The following is a 27917-nucleotide window of genomic DNA, read 5'->3' on the forward strand; positions in this document are numbered from 1 at the left end:
ATAAAAATAATGGTAATAACAACCCATCCTGAAACAGCCATCAAGCTGTCAAGGCCATTAACAGGAGCTGTGTCTTTTGCAGGGCTGTGGACACCCGGACCTGGTGTGAGCCAAGACAAGAAGAGCAGGATTAGGTGTTATCTTTCCAGACAATTCCCAGACGTTAACTGACAGCCAAGGAACAGCAGAAGGCCCCACGGGGCACAGGCTGTTCTGGTCCCCAGCAGCCCCCCTCCCTGCCCAGTCAAACCCCGCTCATGCCAGCCCCTAAGCCTGCCCACCAGGAGGAGATGATCAATCCTTTACACACGTACAGGACAGGAGGCATTTCCTCTGTGCCAGGAATTTAAGTCCAAGCCTCCTGAACTTCTTTTCTTCGGCTTAACTCACCTACAATTTTGCCCACAACCACCAAAGTCTCCAGCAATGACCCTCTCTTCTCTCCAGCTCTTGTGCTTTGTACCCTTGCCCCCTCTTGCCCACACAGTGCAGAAAGAGCCAGACCAGACAATAATCAATTTGGTTCTTTTATTAGCAGAAGTTAAGAATACAGCAAGTAATAAGATCCCATCTTATATGGAACCATCACCAGAGTCCCCAGCCATCAAAACCCCAGAATGTGCTTCATTGCTTCCAACAGTAAGCAATTGTTAAAAAGAAATATACTGAACAAGGCCACTATTTAATGGGGAAGGAAAGAAGCTGTAGGTCCTAACTATTCTATGGCAATAACCTGCACACAGAGCAAGCAAGCCTCTGACTGCTGAGAGTAAGGCATTCAGGTGCCAACCTGGGAAGAGTTCTCAGCAAAAGCTACAGAAAAGTGCACAGCTAGGTTGTTTTTATTGGAACACACAAACTTCTTGAACAGAGAGACTGGGTTAAGAATAGCAGGTGGAGTACTGTGTTTTTGTAATAGTTCTGTGCTGTGTAGGACCAGGTTACAATCACCCTTGGAGGAGTGAACGTGGGATGATCCAGGATGGAGGCTGCTGCTTCTGCTGGTACTGTTCAGAGGTATCCCAAAGCACCTTCCAGCCAGCTCTGATTCTGATATGTGCCACGCTTGGCTCAGACACCAGCACGCTTCCCCTGGGCACCTCCCCATCTGTTTGGGATGCCAGTGCTATTAGCCCTTACATCCAAGGTAATACTGCCCTTTCCTTCATTTAAACACCACAGACCTGGGATAAACTTCTTCCAGCCCGACAGGCATCCAGTGTTCTCCTACTGAGAACACATCCCTTAAACTTGCAGCTGCTGCAGCACCTCCTTCTGCAGCTGACCTTGCTCTCAGAGGCTTTACTCCACTCCAGGGGTGAAGCCTTAATGCCCACTCGGCTTTAGGAGGGCATTCTGCTTCTACCTGACTCCACTAGACAAAGCAACTCCCCAAAACACCCTGTAACATCCAAGGTATGGAAGATCTTTGCAATCCATATCTTTCCCTTGAAGAATGAAAACTGAAACTCGAAGGAATCTAAAAAAAACCCAAAACCCAACAACAACAACAAACCACCCCACACAACAACCAACCACCCCTTTACCTTCCTTCCCTGTGAAATACTGCACAGTATGAGCTGTTTAACTCATCTGTGAGAGAGGTAAATTGCTCTGAATTTCCAGCTAAAGCCTCCAAGCAATACCTGTGCCATAACAAACAAAATGTTCAAATTTCACCTTATGACTCCAAAGATTCTCCTTCAGTCTGGCTTCTGACTGGGCTCCAAAGCTCAAGCTACATCAATTACACAGGAGAAGGGTATTTGCCTCCCCTTATATAGGAGGTGTGTCTGCACCACAGCAATCCAGCTGAACTCTCAAGTTTAGGCTTAAGAAATACCAGCAGTCCCACTGCTAAAGCACAGATGGAAAGCAGACCTAAGAACCAAAAGAAAATTAAAAAAAAAAAAAAAAGGGATCTATTCCTCCTTAAAAGAACAACCTGCAAACTCTGCCTTGGCATACGGAGCCTGACACACAGGATGGTAATGTGCCTGAGGTCTGCAGTGCCTGTTAACTCCACGTCCTGGAGCACACAGCTTCCTCTTTCTGGTCCATCTAACTCCACCTCTGTTTCCCCTCACATGCTCAACGATCTTCTGACAAGTCCATGACCACCATCCCTCAGAGCAAACGAAGCAGGCTTGCAAATGGCAACCATCCTCTCCCTGGGGGCCTCTGGGTGTAGGCAGGCACTGATGGAGTTGGACTGTTTGCCATTTCACATGCTCCAGTTCCTGTGCTGAGACCCAAACCAACCTATGTAGGATTCATTATCCCAAACCCTCCACTGCACACAGGCTGAGAATGCAGCCATCCTCCACACTCAGGCAGGGAGCAGATGCACCTTTCCAGGCACCAGAGCAAAAATCCATTTGCTCACACTGTGACCTGGATGACACCATGATTAATGCAGCCTTCACAACCCTCCTGTACCTACTCCAGGTGCTGGCCAGGACCCCACATTGCCCAAGGCATGCTGGCCACTAGGAAAATCTACAGGGCCAGCGTGCTTCACTCCTGGGAATTTTACCTGGTCCTCCTGCAATCATTTATTTTGTGCAAAATTGAAACAGTGTGTGGTACTTGCATGTTGCATTCTTTACAAAAACCCATTTCCCCCCACCCATTGTTTAAAACATTTATATAAATTTTATTTAAACAGAAAGTTAGAAATCTTATTTACATTTTGTTTTTCTCCCAAAAGAGCATCTAAAATCAACGCCCAAACCCTCCAAGAGGATATAAATTTAACCTTGACTTTTTTTTTTCTTTTTTTTAAAAAAAAGGAAACTGCTAAGCTATCCCTCCCCAGTTCTACAAATAAATATGGCATTGAACAGAAGCCGATTTGGAAAGGGTCCTCTGTAGCTCAATCTGTAGATCCCAAGAATAAATTAGGTTTTCAGAATTTCCTGGTCTTCAAATTGATTTATTCCATTGCTTGAGGTATAGAATTTATCTTGGTTAGTCAGAATCCCCGTGAAGCTCTGTGCCTCATCAGCTGAAACTCGGATTCTTCTTAGGTATTCCTTTTGCTAAGCCCGGATGCCTCGCCCGCGCCGGCGGCTCTCTCTTGGTTCTGACCTTGGGCCAAAGGCTGCTCCTACTGCATCCCATCCTCCTCTGTGCAGCCCCCTCCGACCGTGAAGCGGAACTCCTGCAGGTTGGAGACCCCGTGGAAGTGCACAAACGCGCCAGCCACGACAAACACGTGGAACAGCTGATGGGAGTGGAACTGCAGAGGGAAACACCTCGGGTCAGCTGCGGCTCCGGGGCCACTCTGGCCCCAAACCCACATTCAGCTGGAGTACACAGGAACACGGAGCTGTGCCTCACGCCACGAGCTGCAGAGCTCTCCAGGCTGTGTGTTAAAACCCACCCCTCTACTATCTTTAGCAAAATAATCGAATTCTCTGCACACACACATCCCCCCCCTTCCCTTCAGAGTCATCTGAACCAGCTGGTCAACCAAAAAATGTGCTAAAAAGCTGCTATAAGTCTTCTTTGCAAAGGGACAAGGAGCGTTTCAGAACCTTAGGCAAAAGGCTTAAGCAGGACACTTCTAAAATTAGTTCCTCCACAAGACACTAGTGGTGTATGGACAAAAATGGCCCTCTCGTACAGGTAACAGGAACAAACTCTGCTCTGGTCATAGACATAAGTTTTACCAAGTGGATTCTGCATGCTGGTATTTTATTTCTCTACCACAGAGAAACAGAACAGAAAAACGTGGTATTGTATTAAAACCTAGAAACAACTGGATGTTTGGAATGAATGCCCAGGATGTCACTGATTGGAGCAGAGCAGAATGAAAACTGTGAGGGAGCTACATGACAAAGCATGCCCTTGGCTGAGGGAAGGCATCCCAACATGGATAATGCTCCTGAAATATTCCTACAAATGTGTATTTGCAGGTTTCATGGCAAGCTTGGAAAAGAGTTGGTGCTACACCAGTGCTTTTGGAGCTTAGCTCATTATAGTAATAAACCAACCGAGCAAACTGGTGCTGTGTACGAGCTGCTCAAACAACCCAGGTCTCATTCTCACTTCTGGTCTTCTTTAGCGGTCTTAAGCTATCCTAAGGGCAAGTACACTGGCATTCCAAAAGTCCACTTCCCCTCATCCCTACTCTTGCTGACCCAGATTCTTTCCTTACATCTTCCTCAGGTATTTTTCCTCCAGTCTCCATGATTCTTTCCCTCATACCAAGTCCCCCACCCATCCACTTGCTCACCCCACTATCCCTTCTTCTGGGCCAGAGATCCCCCCAAAGCCTACCATCTCTGTCCAGCATTTTCAGTGGCTATACAGGATGAGAAGCCAGACATGGGGAAGATCTCAGAGAACACACTGCACATCAATGAAATGAGCACGTACTGCTCTACACAGAAGCAAGGTAAAGATGTGTCTTTGCAGGATCCTCAACACGCACACACACACACAAATGTTTGCAGTTCCTTGCCCATCTGCTAAAGCTATCCAGAAAGGTACCGAAGTGAATCTGCACACCAGCAGTTACCTCAGACCAGCAAGGTTGAGACAACTTGGGAAGAGAGGCACCAGCAAAGCCAGGCTCAGAGAGCCCAGAGTCATTTGGCCCCTGAAGACCTATTGCTTCTGGTGCAGCAGTGTGATACTTGCAGTGAGAAAACATTGACACAACATCCTTCAGGCTCAAGGGGAACCAGCTTTCACCTTGGTCTCCTCAGTAGACTCACCCAGATGTCACACTTGCCAGGGAAGAATCTCTCCGGGATGCGGGCGGCATACAGAGCAGCACCAGTGATGTACAGGCACGCCATGAGTGCCAGCCAGCCTATCTGCCCCATTGTGGCTGCTTTCAGGAGCCCCTCAGAGATGACAAAGTGCAGAGTGGGAATTACCCCACTAAGACCCAGACCTAGAAATACTCCTGGGAGGTAAAGAAAATGCGGGAGAGTCAGGTTTGAATGCAGTGGCGGCAAAGGGAGACAATGAAAACACAAAAGCTACGGAAGGAAAACTCAGCATTTGCCAAAGCAGCGGAGGGGTGACAGCTCTTGAAGCTGCAGGTCCCCAGAAGAGATTTATTGGAAAGGAAGCCAAAGAATGCACAACTTCCTTCATATGCCAGAAGCTACTCAGTTATAGGTCCCAGCAGATAGCTGGAATATTTCATTTACTGATGTGCCTGCCAGCTCCAGTGTAGGTGAGGCCAGTTCCTGCTCTCGGCCTGTAGAGGGAACTGAGACCACACAGACCGTGCCTCACTTCACCACAACCGCTCAAGAGCGAGACAAGGAGACACAACAAAGAGATTGTTTATCGTATGCTGCACAAGTACTCCTACCAAACAGAAAAGCAGCATCTGTGCTCATGTGATCTGCCATATAAGAGAACACTGATTATCTGTTTAGATTTCAGCAGCAAGGACAGAAAACTTGCAAAAACAGTGGGCATGGGGGGAATATTCATGTCCTCTACAGAGATTTTAAGTTTGGAAAGCTGAATGTTCTGAAGGTACCCAAACCTGTCCAGAAAATCTAGATTTACTGCAGACAGCAGGTTAAGAAAAAAGAAATATTACTATTCAACCCAGCTGTGTGCACATTCCATAACTGCCCCATAAAGCTCTCTTTCTTCCTCCCTCAAAATGTGAAACCAAATCTGGTTTTGTTCTTTTGATGGTGTGAAGAGAAAAACAGTCTTTATCTTAACTCTGTGTTTTACCCAGGCAAATCATTCACGTCAATTCAATCATTCAATGATTTGCTAGTGTCTGAGTCTAACATTAAAAAAAAAAAAAAAAAGGCACAAGCACAACAAGTACACATACACACCACACCAAGCAGTCAGTTGTTTTTTGAGAACAAAGTTGCTAGATGCAATTAGAAATCCTTTGCACCACCTTTCCTACTGCATGTGTTACTGTCCATTTCAGGAATGCACTTCCAGGGCTTGCACCAGCCTTTATCTGTGCATCCAGCTGGGTACAATAAATGCTGAAGGAAAACCCACCAAGCTCCCAGTTCAAGAATATTAGGTCTATAAAATTAAACCCTCTTATGTCTTCCCAAGGTGGTTTTTCCAAGTGGCAAGCAGGAAGCAGGAAAGGCAGTCAAGAAGCAAAACAGTTAATTTCAGGTCTTACCTGCCCTTACACCCCGGTATTCAGGGGTGGCAAACATGTCCCATTGTGAGACAATTATGGCTGCAATGCCCAGGACACAAATCACAATCAAGTAGATGAAGCAAGGCTGAGGGTTGCAATAGAAGGAGTAGTACAGCCATGGTACAAAGCTGCCCATTATGAGGAGTGCAATGCCAGAATAATCCAGCCTAGAAGAAAATGAAAATCAGTGTCATAAGAAGTGTGAACCTTTGGAAATCCTCACACCTACACACTCTTCTTTAGTAGAGCAACTGTCTACTTCTTACTGCAACTAAATTACTCTCACTGTTGCAGCTAAGGTCCTGATAGCAGCTCTTCCACCTACAGTAATGGATTACCTTGACAGACAGCCAAGAAGGCCATTTTTGAGACAGTCATCAGCAATACCTTCAGCAGCCTTTGGACCAAAGCTTCCTGAGGAAAACTCACATTTTAGTTTCAGATGAGGAAAAAAGCACTGCAAGAGCCCTCTAAAGACAGGGCACACAGTATGTTCCGAGAATACAGCCAAGGCAAACACTTCAGTATCTGACAAGTATGAGTTACTTGGGTATCAGCTTCAGTGACCACAGTGGAATAATGCTGCGATTTTTCAGCCACACTGTTTTTTTGTGCACCCGTGTGAAAAAGGAAATCCATAGCCACTGCTTATTACCACACCCTGATAAAATACTCCTGCAAAAGCTGAAGGAGTTAATTTTTCAGCAGGGGACTTTAACTGGGCTACTTTAGAGGTGGTCTTGCAGATTACAGAATCCTGGTAGAGTAGTTTTAGGAAATATCAGATATTCAGCAGCCGGCCAAAAAAAGAACATGGAGTAAAACCAAAATACCAAGACATCCTGATACACACTGTGGAACTGTCTTACATAAGTTTAAGGTTCAAAGTCAGAGCAGCTGAAATGACAAGAAGTAACGGTTGCACTAAAAATTCAAAGTCCTGCAACTAAGCTCGAGGCGTATTACTTACAGCAGCAAGATGCAAGCACATGCCTGCCAAACAGCAGAAAATGATGGAGTTTTAAGACTCAAATGACAGCACAAAAACTCATGTTGAAACAAACTATAATTAGAAGAAGCTGCATTAAATCTCTGCTCAACTCTGTTCCAAAGTACATGCAGTCATGAAATTAACAACTCCCACACTGGGGCTCCAGGCACAAATCCCAGCCCTGTTTTCCCACCTGTTTCCTATTTGGCCTGCCCTCTTCTCTAGGCACTTACTTGGAGAAGAGCCGGGAAACACCTTCTGAGTGGCAATAAACTGTGTGGAAGAGCCATGAGAAGGAGAGGCAGAGTATGGCTCCCAAGAAGAACAATCCAACGACCACTTTCTCCTGCACAGGCGCTACAAAGGACATGTTTGGCCGGAACATGTAGAAGATTCCCAGACAAAGGAAGAACACACATCCTGAAAAACAGCAAGGCAGAGAGCTGTCAAGTTCATGCATACTGAAAGCTCTTCTTTCTACAAGCATCACCACTTCCCTTCAAGGTTCTCACAAGCTGAAACCACTCAGAGAAGCTGCAACTTCAGCGTGTTCCTGTGGCAAGAAATGCAATCCCAATTAACACCTACACACTTGGGAAAAGAAGGATCTAACAGTAATTTATTGATTAGGAAATGTTTCATGCATTTGTTTGTATAGTATGCCATAATTAAGCAAGTCCAATCCAACTCCGATGGGATCAAATTAGGAGAGGTTTAATTTAACAGGTTATTAATTACTACAAGATGCTAATTTAACACGTTACTAGTGGAATGATAGTACTGAGAACCCCACAGACCTTCCTATCTTGCTCTCTTTTCTCCGAGAGCAACAAAACCATTGGATGAGATTTAGGATTAGATTAAAGCAAACTGAGAGTACCTAGGAGATGTGTCCAGATGTTGCCAGTCTCTGTGTGTATTCTGAAGATGCTCTTGAAGCAAGCCCGGAAGGAAGGCATGGGTGGTCTGTGTCCATGCAGCAGGTAGTCATTGTCCTTCAGCCAGTCAGGCAGAACGTCGTGGGGAATGACTCTCCATCGGCCCTCCCACACCTAGGGGTTACAAGAGTTCAGTGAAATGCAGGGACTGGAGCTCCTTCAGTGCACAGAAATAGTCAGAAAACCCGTTTTAGTAAAAGTGCTGGAGTTAACCTGTGAGCAGTGTCAACAGAGGAGAGTTGATGGAACATCTCTGGGGAAAAGATTTTACACTTGAAATATCATGCTAAAGTCACTGTTCCCAGTTCAGAACTGTACCATTATGAATTCCACCATCAGAGAAAGAAATACTTCACCATTCCACCGGACAGGAAGGTTATTGAGTGTTTTTACTGCTGATGAAGACAAAACATTTAATTTGCTTCCACGTTCTGTTATTTTACAGGCCACCTCTTTCATTTAATTGAAGAAGCCTACATCTAGTTCTCTCCAATAAATAAATAAGCCTGTTCCTCCACCACAAGCCAACCTGACTGTGTATCTGCTAGCATTTGGGGAAGCCTAGCAAAAGAAGCTACCCATTAGCACAAACAGGGGCCAGAAATGTGAAACGGTGAGAACCCAGCAAGAAGAGTCCAACCCCTTATTCAGAGTGGGAAAAAAATCTCCCAAGCTCACAAACAGATAGTGACAGAGCAGTTAAGGCAACAGACTCATGACTCTCAATTCCATTAGGATTTCTTCTTTAAAGGGAGAGAGGGAGTTTGTGCACAGGGCTATTCTTGCAGCTGGCTCGAGAGGAAATAAGTGTGCACAGATGTTCCCAGCACTGCTTCAGTAACAGCAGACACATGGAGGCTTCAGTGTGGCAGCAGCGCCAGGGACAGGGGAGCAGGGAACTGCTTTATGTACCGGGGCTGTTTCTGCAGGCTTCCTTGGGCTTGCTGGCTGGCTAGAGTTACAGGAGCAAGGCTGAAGGTTCCTGAAACACTAAGTTTAAAAAGCTACATTCTTATTTCAGTTTCAACAAGAGCTCAGAGTTTTAAAATCAATTCTCCACACTTGTGCATGGAAGCAAAACAAAGCCATTCGGAATAACCAGTCCAGTTAAAGACTGAGTTCTTAAATGCATTCAACAAGAAAATAACTGGTTTAGTTTATGAACAAAAAGTGTGAATTGAGGTAGAAACAGAAGGAGGGAATTCATTTTACACAGTCCACCCTACAAAATATTTTAAAAGAGGCAAAGATGCATAGTAAAAAAAAAAAAATCAACAAAAGCAAATAGTCAAAATGATCCATAAACAAAAGACCACCAAGTAACTAGGGTCCCTCTGTAAAAATATCAAAAATACTTCATAAAACCAGCAGGAACCAGTGTATAAAGAGGCAACATTCCTTTCAGCGAGAAAAGAGGGCCAGAGACTGACACAGCCCAGTGGCTCTAAAAAGTAGCAAAAATTGAGCCAAGGTCAACAATTACAAAATCTACAATGGATTTACTTACGTATGGTTTCAATACAGCATTGTTTTCACATCAGGGACAAAGCTTATTCTACCATAGATGCAAATGGTGCTAGAAAAGCAAAATATTTGCAAATCTGAAGAAACGTGGTCAAATGACCTTGTAAGTCAAAGTGCCTCAAACCAGAAGGCTTTTGTTCTGCTTTTTTTGTTCTGCTTTGCACTCACAGCTGCTGCTCCAGGGACACACCTGAGTCGCATGATCAGCTTTGGAGTCTCAGCTGTAAATCCCTATTGTTTCAAGCTCTACAATTTAATCCTGTATGACAGACAGATGCTGAGGAAGCACAGTATTGGTACTTAGAACATGAGATGCCCATCTGGGGACAGTGAGAACCTCCTCTCTCTCACATTAGCAGTGCAGTTCCTTAAAGTACAGTCTGCTGCCCACTGGAGCTTCCTAGAAAAGGAAATTACTTCAGCAGTTTCCACGTGCCCTTACCTTACACACAAATTCTTCCATTCTCTCCATAGCATGGTGGGCTTGTAGAAGAGGTGACATTCCCATAAAACCTTCATCTTCTTGAGGAGGCCCATCATTGTGTTTACTATCCTCGGAACACTGGAGGGAAAAAAAAAAACCCAGAGAAAATACTCTGTAGAAAGATGAACAGAGGAAGGTGATTCTGTTTTCCATACAAAGCTATGATTTGAAGTCTTGGCAAATAAAGAAGTCTCTCCTTGTACGGCACCGAGAAAAGCATTCAGAAGAACGAGCAAAAAAATGATTACATTCTTAGGTATCTGAGAACAACTCACATGTCTAATCCATTCTGCATATGTTTCCAGCAGGTTTGGAAGCCAGCAGTGCTCCTCTAAGTCACGCTTCATTAAATCCCAGATATGGAGTCTGAGGCTTGCAGCCTTCCCACCTCTAGGGAAGGATTACTCCCTATTTTATGTTTCAATGTCACTGTGGCAGTGTTAATGCCTCTATAATGTATATGGCATTTCAGGGTAATAAAAGGTAAGTCAAGGAGAGGAATCCATTTACCTTGTTAGAAATGTTTCACCTCAATTTGCACTCCAAATCTGAAAATCTATTCTGTTTAACTGACACTTCTGTTCAGCTTGTAATCCAGTACTGAAATTTACTCATTCGTTTGATTTTTCAAGGTATTTCAGAAACTACTATGAAACTTCTGCCAGCTAAACAAAGGCAAGTTATCAAAGAAAAGCAGTAACAGGGATCAGAGTTTTAAGCCAAGTTCAAATAAAGAGAAACATCCATATCCTCAGGGTGTACCAAGAGAATTATGAAAAGGAAAACTAAAATAATCTGCTGAGCTGGGATATCAGGCTGGTACACATCATTAATGGCTTTACAGGAACAATTTGGTAGTTTTCTGCTCTATCATGACTTATCACACCATCTGCATATTTTGATACACTCTAGCTTCCCATGGAGAAGAAAAGCAGGGGGCCATGGAAGTTCTACATTCCTGTTTGCTTCCTACAATGCTCATGGCCCATCAAAGACTCCATTCAACACTTCAACTTCCAACATAAACAAACCAAAGGAAGCTAGGAAGGAGAGAAGGAGTATTTTGCACCCTCAAGACTTAATGCAGAAAGCTGCCACACACCCCATGGCCACACCAAGAAAGCTCCACAGTCAGCATAGAGGGAGACTGGCCACCTCCAGATTTCCCAGAACACTTTCTCCCCTCCTATTCCCATACCATGCTTAACAACTTTAAAATCAAGGTGACTTATCAATAATACCACCCAAAGTGACTGAGAATATATATAACCTCACTTACTTTATCTACAAATTATTATCAGTAAGGTTCAAATTAATGCCCTGAACTTTCAAGCCAGGGATGGGAGCTGGCTGTGCATTTTGTTCCACATTACAGCCTTGGTGTCAAGCCTTATTAACTATTTCTGTCAAGTTAACTCAATAAGCTGCTTAAAATTCTCATTTTTGAATAAATAAAAGGAGACTTCTTCTAGCCTACAGTGAGCTATCCAGAGCCTTCAATATTTTTGGGGTTTTGATAGAGAAATTACATGTTCATGTCTGTTTTGTACCCAAGTCTTGCAGTAGTCACTGAAGCTCCATCTTTCAAAGAGGTCCCATCCCAGCTCTTGACCCAATTTTGCTTACCCAGAATGTAATTTCTGGTATGTAATACACACTACACATCCTTCAAGTTTTATGTATACCTCATATTTGTCCACACTAGGAAAATTTGATTACCTAAACAAATAACCCATGTCCCTTGTACTGTCTACTCACCTTCATTTATCATTCCAGTGAACAATTCTTCTGAACAGTATCTTGTATTTTACAGCAATGATTGATATATTGACCAGCTCTAAGCAGATTCTCCAGCAGAAAAAGACAGTATTAAATACACTCACTCTGGCTAGGTTAGCCCATTAGTCCTATTCAGAAAGGCACCAGGCAACAGAAAGATACAAATAGCTTTAATATCCTTCCAAAATAGGCACAATTCCTGTTAGACACAGGAATAAACAGCACATTTTGTTTCATTCTGACTTAACAAGATTCACTGACATTGTTGCCCCATACTGTCAATTTTATTGGCTTTTTCTACTAATGGAGCTCTCTAGGATTCTCGGTTTTCAATATCATAAATAATTAACTCAAGGTCATAGAAACATAGAATGGGTTGGGTTAGAAGGCAGCTTTAAAGATCAACTAGTCTAAGTGCCCTGCCATGGAGGTCTGGAGGAAAGGCTCATGATAGTCTGCACAATTTAGAAACCAAAGAACCATGCTCTTGGGTTTCCAAAATCATGCCTCATGGAAAAGCAAGGCTGGCATTTCAGTTCCAGTGCATTTGAAAGAAGCAGCACTGCTGTGCCTTTTAGCTACTCTAGAATTCCCTCCCCCAGCAGCACACAATAACCAGCTCAAATGGGGTGGACAAGTTAGTAACCCTGAATTTACACAACTGGGTGGACTGAAGGAAAAAAAAGTTCCTTATGGAATCAAAGCCTGTATTCATTTCAGTCTGCCCAGTGACTCAAAGCCAAAAAAATGTTCATTTCCCCCTCTGCACATACTCCCATTTCTAGAATGATGGGAAGGCTTAAATTTGAACAGACTGTAAAGCTTGAAGAGCACAGCTATTTCTGAGCTAGTCCAAAATCTTTGCATTTTGGCCATGTGCCTACAAACAAATCATTACTGAGCTTCTTTTGGTGATAAAAGGAATTCATATCATATACACAGTCCAGATTACTGCCAAAAAATGGAATTGATTTTACTATCTCCTTCCTGCCATTAAACTTCAAAATTAGCATTCAAGGGAAAAAAAAAAAAAACCTAAAGCTCAGCTTCTTAGTCCTTTTCTTGCTAAGGAGGCAAAAGGAGGCCTGTTCTGGAACACCCATCCTTTCTTGACTCCCTCCTGTAGCGTCTCATTAGGAAGAACAGAAAACTGTGCTTGCTGAAAGTCAAATCTATAGTGGAGGGCAACACCAAAACCTGTTTTCACTTGAATATCTGAAGGAGTGTTGACCTCCAGTTCTCAAGGCAATGACTGAAGGGAAAGAATACCACTCTTCTGCTCAGAAGGCATATTGTAACATTTCCACTGTGACAACTTCCTTCATATCTCAGGACTCATTATTTTCTCCTCTTCAGCTGACTGTATCAGACATTCATGAGTATTCTACCATACCAACATAAGCAAGCACATTCTTTTAGGACACATCTTCAACTATTTCTAAGTCCTGTTCACAGAATCAAATTTTGAAATAAGAAACATATTGGGTAAATAATATCACTTGCCTAAAACTGTGAAAGAAATGAAAGCCCAGAAGAAAACTCTGATAATCCCACTTTAATGAGCTATGGTATATCCTGAATTCAGTGCTTCAAGAATAACTTTTGCCTTTGTAGTTTCTAGAGCATAGGCCAAAGGGATTTTCACTCAGCTGATGTTTCAGATGTTCTTTTACATGATCTCATTTACTCAGCTTCTTTTAAAGCATCTCAGATTTGACTAAACAATTCTGTGATGTCTTCAGAGCATTTTCAAGTATCTTTAAATAAACCCCCTGGTTTGTAACAAGCAAACTTCTTAAAATCAGCAGCTGTCACTCTGCTGCTGAACACATGCAGCAATGCCTACAACCAGTCTCTCACATTAATCAAAAATCATGACTTCTGGACACAAACTCTCTAAAAGCTCTGGACACTTAACTCTATGGAAATGCCAAGCAATGGCTCCAATTTTAACCCTACTCCCTTTGCAAATTCACAAAGTCTTAAAGTTACCAAAAACCAGTACAGGTACCTATGAGATGGAAATTATCCATCAGATATATAAACACAATCTCAGTTGAATAATGGTACCAGAGAATAAAATAAATCTGAAAGACAAGTGAAAATATCCAGAGGAACCAGCTTTACTGGTTTATCCATATTCACTTTATTTTGTTAAGTGTTACAGCTTCTTTTGTGATAACAGTGACAGACAAGAATGTAAATGAAAAGGTAGAAATCAGACTTAATTATATCACTTTGTATGGAGAGGCAGGCAACACACTTCCAGGCACAGATCATCACCTAAATAAGAATTCCAGAACATATTTTGTTAAGGATCAAAAAGGTTTAATACCTTGCCAAAGTTTAGAGAACCAGAGCAAACAAAGAGCAAGAAACCCAAGAGCTCAATTGCACAGTGCTGATCATTAAGTAAGTTTAATAGTAAAACTTCACTTTTATAGCAACAGCACAAAAGGTAAAAAAAGTTTACATTTAGTACAAGAATTTCTCATCTGAATGCAGTCCAAAAATGTCAGATCACATAGCCAAAGATCCTCTTACAGAGAGAAGTGCAGTAAAACCTGCTCTAGTAAATGCAACATACTTCTCTTGTCTACTACAACAGCTTATCCTCCTCACACAGACTAACAGTTTCTGTACTATCACTCTGAAATTTGTTAACAGACATGCTGTTTAATAACATCATTACTATGGAAAAGCCTGTCAGAAGTCAAGCCATAACTGCAGAAAAAGATTCCAAAAACATTTTTCCCACTTGTGACTAAGTTATGTTCAATGGACTTCAAGCAAAGTGTATTTTCTTGAGGCCTGTAGTTTCTTGATGTCAGTTTAAAGATCTCTAGAAAGTTTCAGAGTTTGCACTTGACTGCTACTTGCACAGGTGACAAACAAGTTCTGGTGTATCACTTCAGAAAGTGTTGTCATGTTTTCATTTGAGTGTGCAATCTAAAAGTTAAATGAAATCTGAATGGAGCTACCTTTTACTCTAAGAAGTGGTACCCCTTCTCCCTCACCCCTATCTGACCAACACCCATCCTGTCTCCCAGCAGCTCCCAGCCAGCTCCCCCCAGTTCATGTACTGGGCTCAGTGTTCCATGGGCTGGAATATCCCTTTGGCCAGTTCAGGTCAGCTGCCCTGGCCACGCTCCCTCCCAGCCTCTGGTGCCTCTCCTCGCTGGCAGAGCATGAGACTCTGAAAGTCCCTGATTCAGGGTAAGCACTGCTTAGCAACAACTAAAACATCAATGTGTTATCCGTGTTACTCTCACCCTAAATCCAAATCACAGCTCTGTACCAGCTAGAAGGAAGAAAATTAGCTATCCCAGTCAAAACCAGAACAACCAGAAATTGCAGTAAAACTCTCCCAAGCCCCAGAAAGGGCACAAAAGTCTTCTGCATTAGAGCTTCTTTCCAGAGTCATTACTCAGTTACCCAGGAGCCTAACTGACCATGCACATACCTATGTAGTATTAAGCTCTGGATTTAATGAACTCCCATGTCTCAAAGTTCAGCTGTGTGCGATGCCAATTTGCCACCAAGATGTTACCAGTGCCCTAAACATACCATCACAGGAATTTTCAAGGCACAATGCAGTCTGAATCTTGTTCTAATATTCTTGCTTCCTTCAGCTGTTGAGAGACACTCCCCCACTGTCTTCCTGATCAGTGCCCTGGCAAAACTCTGTGCCTTGGTAGGGGCACAGGCAAGATAGCTCAGAAAAACCAAATGTCTTGATTAACACTGAGTCATGGCACATTATATGACACAGTACTTATACATTATTTTCTTCTTAAAACTCAAGTTACAAAACATATGTTGCTGCATTTACAATACCACTGTTATCCCCCACATTAAACTGAAGTCACAAAGTCTAGACATGACTCTGAGTTTTTGCTCTTGTTTATCTTGATCTCATCAGATGAATTATTAATAGTGCTTAACATGACATTCAAATCATTTCATGTTCCTCGGGGTGGCGTGCCAGATTCAGTAACTCGAGAGATTTCAGAATAATGGCCAAGACACCTTCAAGGCTATAATATAAAAATGTTTTTCTAATGGCAGTTCTGTAACATCCCTTTCAGCTGGCCAGATTGCTTTTTTTCAGCAGCAACTCCTCTCTGCCCGTTCTGTCAACTGACCTTTTATCAATCAGCCTTTTATAAGGGGAAGCAGCAATAAGTGCTGGCTGCCATGCCATTTCTCCTAAAAGCCTGTTGCACAGTTTTCAGAATTTCACCAACTTATATTCTTTGAGTTGTGAGAAATAAACTGGAAACAAACAGCATCATAAAATTTTCCCCGACTTCCCCTAACTTCTGCACATACCAAGTTATTTTAAAATAACAGGTTTGTCCTTTAGAACTCACATTCCCCCTGACAAGCTTGTAAACACAGCCCTACCAATTTCCAAAAGGCTGACTACATCCACCTTCTGAGCAGGGTGTGCAAAGCTGCCTTTGTTGTCACTGGACCAAAAAAAGTCTTTCATTAGCACAGTGCCAAAAACCCTTTAGGCTCATTGGTCAAAATGTCAAGTACTTGGAGGTTCCTGGAGTTTAGTGTTTTTCTTTTGTAGGTCACCTTCTTATAAAAGATACAGTCCATTTAATAAAGCACTTGAAAACAGCTTTACACAACTGGTCATGGGTGACTGCTTGCTGGCACTCATTAAAAACAAGCACTAACATTCAAAACTCATTTAGCAAATAGTCCTAGGACAAAGTCACATTTTGCAGCAGCCTTGCTAGAAAACTCTGATTAGAACTAGCCCCCTTCTTAAATATCTTCAGATGAAAAGACTCTGTTCAACCTCTGAGCTGATTTTCTGATTTTATACTGATTTTCTGTCAAAGCCCAGTATCTGACAAGGACCCAGGGCCTCAATGCCAACATGTGCTCAGCAGTAGTTTGGACGAGGGCCTGTAGAAATTGTTTCTACTGCGGAAGAGTCTCATGTGCCATTTTCTGTTCCTCTGCCATTGTTAATCCTGACAACAGAAAAAGAAAACAAGCATGCTGGGCTTATGGAAAAAGAAATGCTGTTACAAAAATAAACAAAGACATTGAAAGTGTACTGCTGAACTTAACAGCAGAGTCTATCAATCTGAAACATTTGGAGGAAGATGCAAGTTAACCCACCAGTACAACACTATTTTTTTCTCTTATATCACTGTAAAAGGTTGACACCACCCCCTACTGCTGCCCAAATCAGGCAGATAGGATCTCCAGGAGAACAAAGGCAAAACCCATGGAATCTAACCCCTGTGCAGGGAAACCGTTGTGCCAGTGAATTATAAACAGAACTACTCCCTCCCTCTTCTAGTTTCAACATACAGCACAGCAAGCAATGGTTACAAAACCTGCTGAGAGGCAGCACTGTCTGAGCACCAACACTTCCCCTCCCAGAGCAACAGCACACAGCTGAATCCAGCTGCAATTCAACAACCATCACTAGGACAAATTCCATGGTACTGTGGAGAGAGTTTTCTGGGGGACAGAGCAGACACGGAGAACAGCCATTTCCTGCATGTTTCCAGCTTTCTGGGTGCTGCCCATGCATGGCTGACTGGATCACCAGTTTGCCTTTTCTGCAGACCTTCAAGCTCTGACAGTCTGTTCATAACCCAGGCACATCAATGCCAGTGAGGGAGGCACCAGCATCCGACCAACTCAGGCCAGTGGGGCCTGGAAACCATCTCCATAAATGTGTCCCATTGTCTTCACACTAAGTGGGAATACTTGGAGATATTCTGCTCTGTGTATCCAAAAATGCTTTTCTGTAGGAAAAAAATGTACTATATTCAAGCAGTTATTTCAGTGACTAGCACTATGAGTAAAATTCACATTACTTCCAGCTCTTAGAACAGCAAGTGAAGGAGAAATGCAGATGTTAAGATCTTTTGATCTGAAGCAAAATGTCAACTCGCATGCTTTGAAAGAATTAACATTTCTTCCCAAGAGTTGCAAAAATTAAGGAAAGGAAGAGGTGATAAAGAAATCTACAGAACAACAACACTTGAACACAATCAGCTTTTAAACAAAAGGAAATGTGCTTTGGTGGGAACTCAAGCTTGATTTTACCAGGCCTTTTCCATTCACACTCTACTAACAAAATCTGCAATGCAATGGAGGAAGAAACCAAATACAGAAGCAAATGCCAAGATTTCAATCATAACCCCAAAGAATCTATAGAAAAATACCAGACTGAAAAGAAAGCTAAATTGTTTGAAACTTGCAAGTAGCTACAAAGGATGAAATTTCACACTATCAGAATTTACAAATATTTCCCCCCAGAAAAACTATTCTTAAGACTCAAATGTCTCTCTTTGACCTTCAAGACTTCACCTGTCTTTTTAACTCAGCTGGCATGCACCAGAAAGTCAAGTAGACAATTCTATTTATTTACATGCATCCTTCTGCAATACCAAAAAGTCTGTCTGTAGTCTGCTTTTGTAGATAATACGTAAATACTTCACTAACAGAAAAGGCTTTGAGTAAGTTCTATGATTCAAGTTAAAAGCCTTGAGTCATTTTCTCACTCTAAATTACTCTAAAAATTCTCTTTTGTACCTGAAATTCTGTTACATTTGTCTGCCTTCCTCCTTCAAGTCACTTTGGTATTTATGCTCTAGAAAGATTCCTGTAAGTACATGGAGATATCATGGAATTTGTCAGAGGTCAGCCAAGTTCTCCCCTCAAAGCCCACACTCCCTGAAAAGCAATCCAGAGGAGCATTTACCCAAATTTCTCCTGCCCATCCACACGACTTGAGTGCTACACAAACCTCCCCACAGAACCTTACTGTAGGTTATCAAACACTTCAAAGCAACAGGTCTCCACCTTATGGGCACATTTGGATGCCTCACACGACAACTGCACAACAGCTCAACTTCATGGAAGATGAAAGGAATCCTCATCCAAGCAAGGGGAAAACCCAGGATTGGAACAAAGGCAAAGAAAATGGGTGTGTTGTTTACCTCCTGTCACTGACAGGTTAAAGTACAAAAGGAGAGAGTCAAGCACAGGGTTTCCCGACTGCATAAAGAGCCCATTCATCACATGGTAAGAAGTCACATGCATTTGATTGTGTCAGCTTAACAAAGTCACAGTAGGAGAGATTTATTTAGGAACGATCACTGCTGGAATTACAAAGGCAGTTAAGACACAGAAACTCTAGGACAGGAGAAAGGATGTGGTCCCAAAGGCAAGGCAATCCAGGATGCTACAGGAGGGAAGCATCTGCTGAAAAATGCCTTATCAGCACATAGTGTAAACCTGAAAAAGGAAAAGTTTAAACTGCTGAAGGAAGAAGAAGCTTTTGCTTGATCTTTTTATCATCATCAAACGTTTATAATGCAGAAAAATGGCTACTATTGGTCCAAGTCACAGAAGGCTCACCACTCACCTGCCACTACACTAATTTCACATTTAGAGACAGCAAGATGTGTATCTAGGCCTTGAAACTGGTACTGGGAAGAGGGGATAATCTATGGACATATTTGCACTCCAGGAGAGAACAGTTATGGAATAAAACACAGACTAAGAGGTTGAGGTATAAAAAGGACACTGGTGTTATATGATTTGTATCTTCTCATAGGAATCGTTCTAAAATTGGCAGCTTAACAGCACTGGCAGAAGGATGCAGCTGTGTTATTATTATTTTGAATAAGCATGTTTTAGGCTTCTGGCTAGTAATTCTTTGCTACATGTATCTACCGAATGCCACAATTTACAGTAAGTAGGATCTTTCATTTTTAGCTCACAGCCTTCAACCTCCCAGATAGATGCCAGGCCAGAAGCCTCAGAAAAAAAATCTTATAGGAGTAAATCTTATTTCTTAATATCATCTTCATTTTCTTAGCAAAAAAATGCTTTATTACTTATGAGGACTAGTATTTTGGTCCATCAGAATTATAACTACATAGTATACAATGCAGACTGTTAGGAAGATGGAAATAATTCTGAACAATATAATGACACGCTTCCATGCCTTCTTTCTTAGAAAAGACTATTAAAATAATCATCATAAACACATCAACTACTACCTCTTAAGAGCTTAGACTGCTTACTTGTCCAAGTGGAGCAGAAGTGGATATACAAGTAGGGGAAGGGATCTTGTATAGAAGAGTTTGGAGAAAATTTCATATAAGAGCTGTAATGATATAAGCACGGTAATAGGAGGCGCTGGGAAAATAAACAATGCCATATTATCACAGGATAAAAATATACATATTTTTACACTAATACCTCAAGTCCTAGGCCCAGCACATTTTAGAACACGTATTTACTATGATAAAAGCTTTTCCTAAGTAGAAGTATTTACAGGAATATTAAATAACAATGGTGGTTCTCCCAGCCCAGGCTGCATTCAGCACTAGAACACGGGTGGAGTGGGCACTACTTGAGACCTTTCGAAGGCTATGTTTAGCTTGAGTGCCTGAGCACTATTGCTACCTAGCCAAGAACAATATCCTTATATTACTGTTATCTAAACATGCATCTCTTCCAGGCCAGAGGAAAATTAGGCTTTTGAACTTCTAATCACGCTGATGAACTAACACGCCGCTCTGCTGAGTCAGATGCACAGAGCCAGAATGCACAGCAGAGCAGAAGAGTGAATCCGAGCTCACATTTGAGCAACAGCTGTGCTGAGGCTTACACTAGGCAGAGGAAGATGTATAACAATGTTTTTTTCCAGATTATCTGGAACACTGCAGAATATCACATAATAAAAGCCATTTGGCAAGCCAATATTGGTACTTTGACAGCAAAGTGTTTTGGGATGATCCATTAGAAGCATCAATTATTCGGCCTTTTAAGACAAAAAACAACTTAAAGACATCATACTAACAAACCCAAGAAATCAGGGAGAACAGGAATAAAAGGATGAAAAAAAAATTAAAAAGCACAAAGCCAGAGAAAGTGATGCAGATTAAGATGTAACAGCAAGACTCAAATGGCAAAAACAAATTTCTGTGACAGCAGTTCAGAAGACCAGGAAAGAGAAATCAAACAGGAGAAAGTAGTGAGCCAAACTGAAAAAAACAAACTTCTGTTGTATGGGTGAAAGCGAAAAAATAAAAAAGAAAACATGTGCTACAAATGCCTGAAAGAGAGAATGAAAGTATTGCAACTGTTTCATTGCCAAAATGTTTGAATTAAACACTGATTCACTCAGATAATTTCTGTTTAGCTAAACAAATGTACAGAAAGAACTAAAGCACATAATCAATTATGGCCTTTTACCTTGGGTATTCCATCCACAGGTAACTCATTATTCAACCAGAAAAGTCAGAGACAAGAATGAAAACAGCCTTCAAAGCAGATGATCCCAAACACACCAACAGATAAACACATAAATTCAAAATATCTGCTAGCACAGCTCAACTTTTCTTTTTCTAACCAGTTTTGGCCAAGACTTGGCACATTTAAACACATGCTTCACCACCTTCCACAAAATGCAAAAAGACTCTGGGTGTTTCCCTTAACAGGATACTGAGAATGTTCTAGGGAAGTTATAGCTGTACAAATGTGAGTGCATTGGCTTGGCTTACTAGACATGAATACCAATCCTGACTTGTCATCACAAGAATGCTCGGAACTAAATTCTGTAAGGGCTCCAACTCATCAAGCTGAGAAGGCAAATACCATTCTCATGTCAGCTGATCCATGACACTGGGCCGTGCAAACACCCAGAACTTGTGGCAAATGCAATTACAGCCACAGCCCAACATACATGAAGTAGCACCAGCATGTTTTTGCTGCAGGCTGAAACCACACAGTTGCTGTGACTGAGCTGACACAGTAAACTCATTAATCCATGATAAACTGGATAGTGAGCCTAAGATGAATGCCTCTTCCACTTAACTATGCTGATATCCATCTGAATATATCCTGGGAGAAGTAGTAATTACAGTTCTGGAACTCTCTAACCAGAAGGTACTTTTGTCCAATGCTTGGACATTGCCTTTGTATAACACCTCATAAAGCTCTGGATGCCTTTTTGCATGTTGTGACTGCTAAAATGTATAGAGGTTCATGCACTAAAAACTTACAGATATTGCCACTGGCTCAGAAAATCTGTGAGCCAACAACTGCTCAAGACTGGGAGAGTGTCCTAGGCAAGAAACACAAGGGGCTTCCCCATCCTTTTGCTCTTCCTTGTGAGTCTGTTATTGGCTACTGTCTGAGATAGGATACCATGCACTGTTCAGTGTAATTCAGTAAGAATGCTTGCAAACAATATTTCCTGTCCTAATCATCAAAAAGATACCAATTAGCCAATATTCTGGTTACATGCAGCCAGAGCCAGTACTTCTTTCATTTACAATTAATAGAAAATTACAGAACAGAAATCTTTTTGGATGAACAGCATCTCAGCAGAACACAAACCAGTTCAAGTCCCATTTCTTTGAGGACAAAATAAAAACATAAAAGTCTTGTCTCCCAAGTTGCCATACATTTATTCAAGTGAATACCTCTGGAATCTTCCTGGTATTATTACAGTTATTTAGCAGGCATTAAAAGGTGATCCACATTTTCGAAAGTTAGATTAAAACACTGAAGCACGCAGGTCAAAATTCATTTTTCCTAGAAAACCTAACAGGTAATCAATCACATGACTTACATTTTCCTGGTCAGAAGACAGTGGTGGCTCCACTAGAAGAAGCCTCTGTTGAGAGCTGTCCTCTTCAAAGGCTGCCTGTGTTGTTGTTGTTGCAGTGTCAGACATGTGTCCTTTTCTGAGCCGCAGACCTGGCTCTGCAGAACCAGCATTATCGAGTTCCGTTGGTTCGTTCATGAGATGCTGGAGGCCCTCTCAAATATTCTCCTTCCTCTTGGTTCAGTTTGGCTGATTATGTCTTGGCTCTGAAAGACAAACCGTTTGTATAACTCAACTGAAGTTAAAAAGAGTGCAAAAGTTGGCTGAAAGAACTTGCTTACAAGCTACCAAACAGCAATGACAACTGCTTTTATATGTGCCCAAAACCCCACGGGATCAATTACACACATTTCTACACTGCTGGATAATGAATTCTCATCCTGAGACCACTAACAGTTTCATATCCTAACACAAGTTAAACACAACTTTGAAAGGTGACAGAAAGTGAGCTTCAAAAGAACAGTAAATCTACAAAACCACAGTCAATTTTTATGAATTATTTCTACAAAATTGCAAGCAGCAGGCTGTTAATATTATTTAGAAATACACTACTTATGACAGGTACTCTGTAATTATCGTATTTTTGCAGGTATGAAGCTCATACCCAAGCTCGATCATCCTGACTAGGTTTCACCAAAACTAGGACATTAAGGACTAGTAATAGCAATCAAGCAAAGCTCAAGCAGCAACTAATTTTAGACAGACTGCAAGGAGGGCAGTAGTACACAGTGTGATTATGCTTCCCTTGCTTAAATTAACATGGTCACAATCACTGCCAGGAATGGGTTTGTATCTTTACCTGTGCAAGGAATTAGAGCAGACAAATTTGAACGTTGTTCATTACATCAGAGCAATCAGAAACAGGTAAATCCCCAGAAAACAATAACCCATAATTTCTACTCAGAAAAGTAACTGTCTTTTACACTTATAAGACTGCAAAAAGGATTCAAGGTAAATTTAACTGAAAATGCTAAAGATTTTATCAAATTGAGAAAATCGATGACAACTGTTAATCTGAGCCCTCATCAAGAGTATTACTGGTTACCCATTTGTTCTGTACACCCCTGTGCAGTGTCACTTTGGCAGCCACTTCAGAGAGACCCGTTTGACACTGGCAGCCTTGGGAGACACAATCTCCAGAGAACTTTGTAGTCTGAGTGCCAGAAAACATCAGAATGTATCACGAGAGTGAAGCCACAGCTGAGGCTTCAGAATCACTCTGAATGACGATCTATTTGTCTTGCACTAATTACCTGGTGTCATTCTTCTTACTGTAGCACCTAAGTGCTCTGATGTGGCTAACACAAAACATTAAGGCATCCCATCTAACAAGTTTTAACTTGACAGTATGCATAATTAAATTGGAATTTTACTGCCCAATAAAAGATGCTGAAATTTATCATAATGTAGGAGGGAAAATTAAAAATATAAGATGGGGAATTGATATTGGCAGTTTTGTAATAAAATGTCACCTCCAAAAAGCCAATAAATAATGTATTCTGTCCTTACAGGAACTCATTTTATTTACATACGATCACTGCAAGATAATTCCCCGCTCTGACTAATGGGCTATAGTTAATTTTGCTGCAGCAGTTTGTAATATTATATCACTTCAGCTGCCTGGCAAGCCTCAGAGGAGAGAGCTGCTAATGAGCAGGTAACAGACTCTGCAGAATTAAATGATACCTCAAGTTGTCCGAGTTCAGTATGGCACACTGCTTTAATCACCCAGGATGCTAAGGTGACAATCTGACAGTACAGCAGACGGCATCCCCACCTTCCTGCTACCTTCACTGCAGGGTCAGCAACCTCATCTGAGAAGCAACATCTAAAATGGCCACAGCTGTTTATTTGGTAAACACAAGAGCCACAGGAAAATTCAGAGGAGGTTTAGCAACATTACACAGGAAGCTCAGTGAAGAAGTTGAACAAGTAGATTTTAAGAGCAGGAACAAATATTCAGAAAGCCACAGAACTGAAATCTTAACGTTTTTGTCGTATTTCAAGCAGCCAATTCACAGTTCTATTTTTATGCAAGAAACATGAAGACATAATCACACCGCCATTTGGCAAAACTGATGTAAGAAAGAGAAGAGTAAGCAACAACAACTACAGTTTGAAATGAAGCTAATGGACATCTTAATTTAAAAAGCAACCTCTAAGAGACAATTTCAGTACAGTAGAGCTAATATTCTTCCCAAGTAACCATTACACATAATGGAGGAGCCTGGCTTTCCTGATGGGATGGCTGAACACCCGCCTGCCCATGGGAAGTGGTGAATGAATTCCTTGGTTTACTTTGCTTGTATCCCCAACTTTTGTTTTACTTATTGAACTGTCTTTATGTGAACCCACAGGTTCTCCCTTTTATGATTCTCTCTCCCATCCCACAGGGGCAGAGTGAGCAAGCAGCAGTGTGGGTCTTATTTGTCCGCTGGGGTTAGACCACAATAAGTACACTGAGCCAATTTGAAGCTGTAGCTAAAACCAGAAAAATGCAAGTAAGCAAAGCCGCTGTTTAAAAACAACAGTTACACACAGGCTCACCCCCGTGCCTGCTATCCCACACATTTCAAACAGGTAGTCAGTAGAAACAGCCCTAGTTAGCTCCACAGATTGGGCAATTTCATGAGACATTTCACCAGCAAGATTTACTGGTTCTTCTTTCAGCCAGATTTAAGCAATAGCGTTGCCACTGTGTGCTGCACTACCACCAGTATTGCCTAATACCTGTCCTCACATCGCCTCTGTGACACTGTGAGAGCTCTGGGACACAGTACAGCCACACAACAGGCTGAACCACATTTGGCCAAGATGCTTGCAAAAGGCTCTCCTAATAAAAGAAGATAGAGCAATGCCAATTTTCATCAGGCCTTGAGGATTTACTTCACCAGCACTCGCTGCCAAGCATTCACTAAGGTTAAAAATAAAAAATGCACTTTACCTCTAGCAAGTCAGATTTGCATTGAGCAGTAGAGCTAATCTTCAGAGCTTTGCAGAAATACAGTTTGTTTCTTCTTGAAATGACAGTGGGATTATTCAGTGAACGAAGATGTCCCATGTCATTCATGGAGGATCCTCACAGTGCTAGCTAAATATGCTTGCCCTAAATGAGCATGCAAAGGTTATCAAGATAAAAGCCAATCCAAAAGCACCACTACGGGGTTTTACTTCTTTTAAAAATGTCCTACTGACTGAATGCAACTGGAAGGTGCCAACACAGAAGTGCAAATAGCCTGAAATATCTGTTCACAAATGAAAGAAAGCAGTGAAGATTACGAACAGGAAAGGCATAGGTGTATTTAAGTGCTATCATAAAGTTTCTATGACTCACAGTTCAATGAAGAATGACCTTTTCCTGAGAAATTAGGAAATCTAAGTATGGTCAGTAAAAGCTAACTGGAAGATGATTGTTGAACCATTGTGAGGATACTTACTGCCTCATTCTGTCTAATACTGCACAGTTCACAAAAACAAAAACTAGAAAATGGAAAGCTATGGAACACTCGAGGTGTTGGAAAATATTGTTTTGTGTCTCATTGAGATTATAAATCTCATAAATGAAGTCCTTCAACATTTTGTGTAGCATGCAAATTAAAGGTTTCATTAAAATTAGCTTCCATTTAAAGAGGAAGCTGCCATTATGACTTAAAACCTACTTAATGATTGCATACATAATATCTGCATGTAGATGAATCAGTGAGTTCCTGCTGTGCCTAAAATAAGCTGAAAAAAGCATCTACAGAGTTTGGTCTGTTGGGTTTTTAATACAGAAAACTTCTAAATGCTCCATCAGCTTTTAGAAAGGACTTAGCAGTTTAATGCAAGCAGGGTTTTAAACACAGCCTATAAACAGAAAATGAGGCTTTAGTCAATTCAGTGTGCTGCTGCCTTGCCACACAGTCCTAGGAGCAGCCTGAGCTGCTCCCTCCACCCTGGTTCAGCAGCAGCAAACCCCACAGGAGGACAGTCAGTGCCAGTCTGAGGCTCAGCCCTGCCATCCTTCCAAAGAGAACTAGAAGGCAGCATTATTTTCAGCATTCCCTGCAGTTGTGCAATGTCACAGGAGTCAACACCCAGAACTACAGCATATTTAGGACACTGCTTCACTCCTAAAGATGATAAGGAAAGACTAGTTACACAAACTTAAGCACCACAGGATAATGCTATTATTCTCTGTATGACACTCCCTGGGATAAGCACTGCAGCCCTTCCAACCTCCCAGAACTCACCTGGCACAAGGACTGATTTACTGCCTCAGCTAAATGATGACACATGGTAGTAAAACAAAGAAAACACATTAACAGTAGTGTTTGTAATTAAATTTAAAAGATCTGTCACTCCCTTCTGAGGATAAAACACAGTCCTGGATGGTCAGACTACCTCCCACTACCCCTAAGCAAAGCAATCTTGCCAGTACTCCACTCTTGTCAGTATGTTCTTTCCTGTGAGCAGCATGAGATCCTCAAAAGGCATTAAATTCTGGCTGTAGCTAGTAACTGTGAAGAATGACAACTGTTTCTCCCTACAATCCCCTCTCAACTGCCTTACTGGCAGAAACTTTCCTGTATACAGTGGCATCCACTGTATGCTCTTTCCTTGCTGATCCTCTCCCAAAGCAGCCATTAAAGCAGCATAAACAATGTATACACAGTGGATGATTCCTCCTAACATTAGCTCATTCCCCCTAACAGACCGTAAGTTATCAAAAGAACAAAAGACTATCATGAAAATTTCAGGCTACGCATTTCTCAGAACATTCATTAATGCTTAATATTTAATGAAGGGCTTAAGTGCCCGAAAAAATCTTGTAAGAGAAGCTGTATTAATCTACAAACTCTGCCTTGCCTGTGTCCATGTGCCATGACAGCTACAACCATGCAAGTCCAATGGCAAAGCTGATTGAACTAAGACTTCACCAAATCACAAGATGTTTAGGCAAGGCCTTAGTAACTAAATAGGCACAATTCCCTTCCCAGAATTGTCAGCACAGGTACAAATGGCAGAGCACTTCCACTACAATCCATGGACGGACTGAATGGGATAAGAACACAGCCTGTATAGAGTAATGGGGATTTTTGTGCCTATGGAACAGTTGATTCTGGCTACCTTGCATAAAATAAGGTATATTAATTGAAATGCAGCTCTCTTGGCACATAATAGTAGAAATACAATCTTCTGGTAGGGAGGATCTGTCACAAGCAGTCCCTCACAAATAATGTCAACTTGAAATAAGGGACTGTAGTCTTCTTTTTTTTTTTTTTTTTTTTAAATTTTATTTAACAGTCTTTCAACGATTGAGCTTTTTCAATTCAGGAGTTAAACATCCACACTTAACATTCCAAATATTCTCTAAAGCTACAGTCAAAAACAAA

General features: G+C 41.7%; 1 protein-coding gene across 7 annotated transcripts in view; it reads right to left on the bottom strand.

The window, feature by feature from the left end:
• Nucleotides 1-514: 514 nt before the first annotated feature.
• The window catches only part of ADIPOR2 (adiponectin receptor 2), a 44388-nt gene continuing 16985 nt past the window's right edge, over nucleotides 515-27917 (bottom strand). For 6 of the 7 annotated variants that reach the window (XM_030263635.4, XM_030263633.4, XM_072923885.1 and 3 more), the window contains 7 exons: nucleotides 22507-22748; nucleotides 10053-10172; nucleotides 8029-8200; nucleotides 7382-7568; nucleotides 6137-6324; nucleotides 4725-4918; nucleotides 515-3241 (listed from right to left, as the gene is read on the bottom strand). In XM_030263635.4, the coding sequence (XP_030119495.1) occupies nucleotides 3110-3241; nucleotides 4725-4918; nucleotides 6137-6324; nucleotides 7382-7568; nucleotides 8029-8200; nucleotides 10053-10172; nucleotides 22507-22680 (1167 nt within the window). In that variant the 5' untranslated portion in view covers nucleotides 22681-22748 and the 3' untranslated portion in view covers nucleotides 515-3109. The remainder of the gene's footprint in view (nucleotides 3242-4724; nucleotides 4919-6136; nucleotides 6325-7381; nucleotides 7569-8028; nucleotides 8201-10052; nucleotides 10173-22506; nucleotides 22749-27917) is intronic. The other variant, XM_072923886.1, reaches the window with a different exon arrangement.

The sequence above is a fragment of the Taeniopygia guttata genome, chromosome 1A (assembly GCF_048771995.1).
Source record: "Taeniopygia guttata chromosome 1A, bTaeGut7.mat, whole genome shotgun sequence".
NCBI classification, from domain to species: Eukaryota; Metazoa; Chordata; class Aves; order Passeriformes; family Estrildidae; genus Taeniopygia; species Taeniopygia guttata.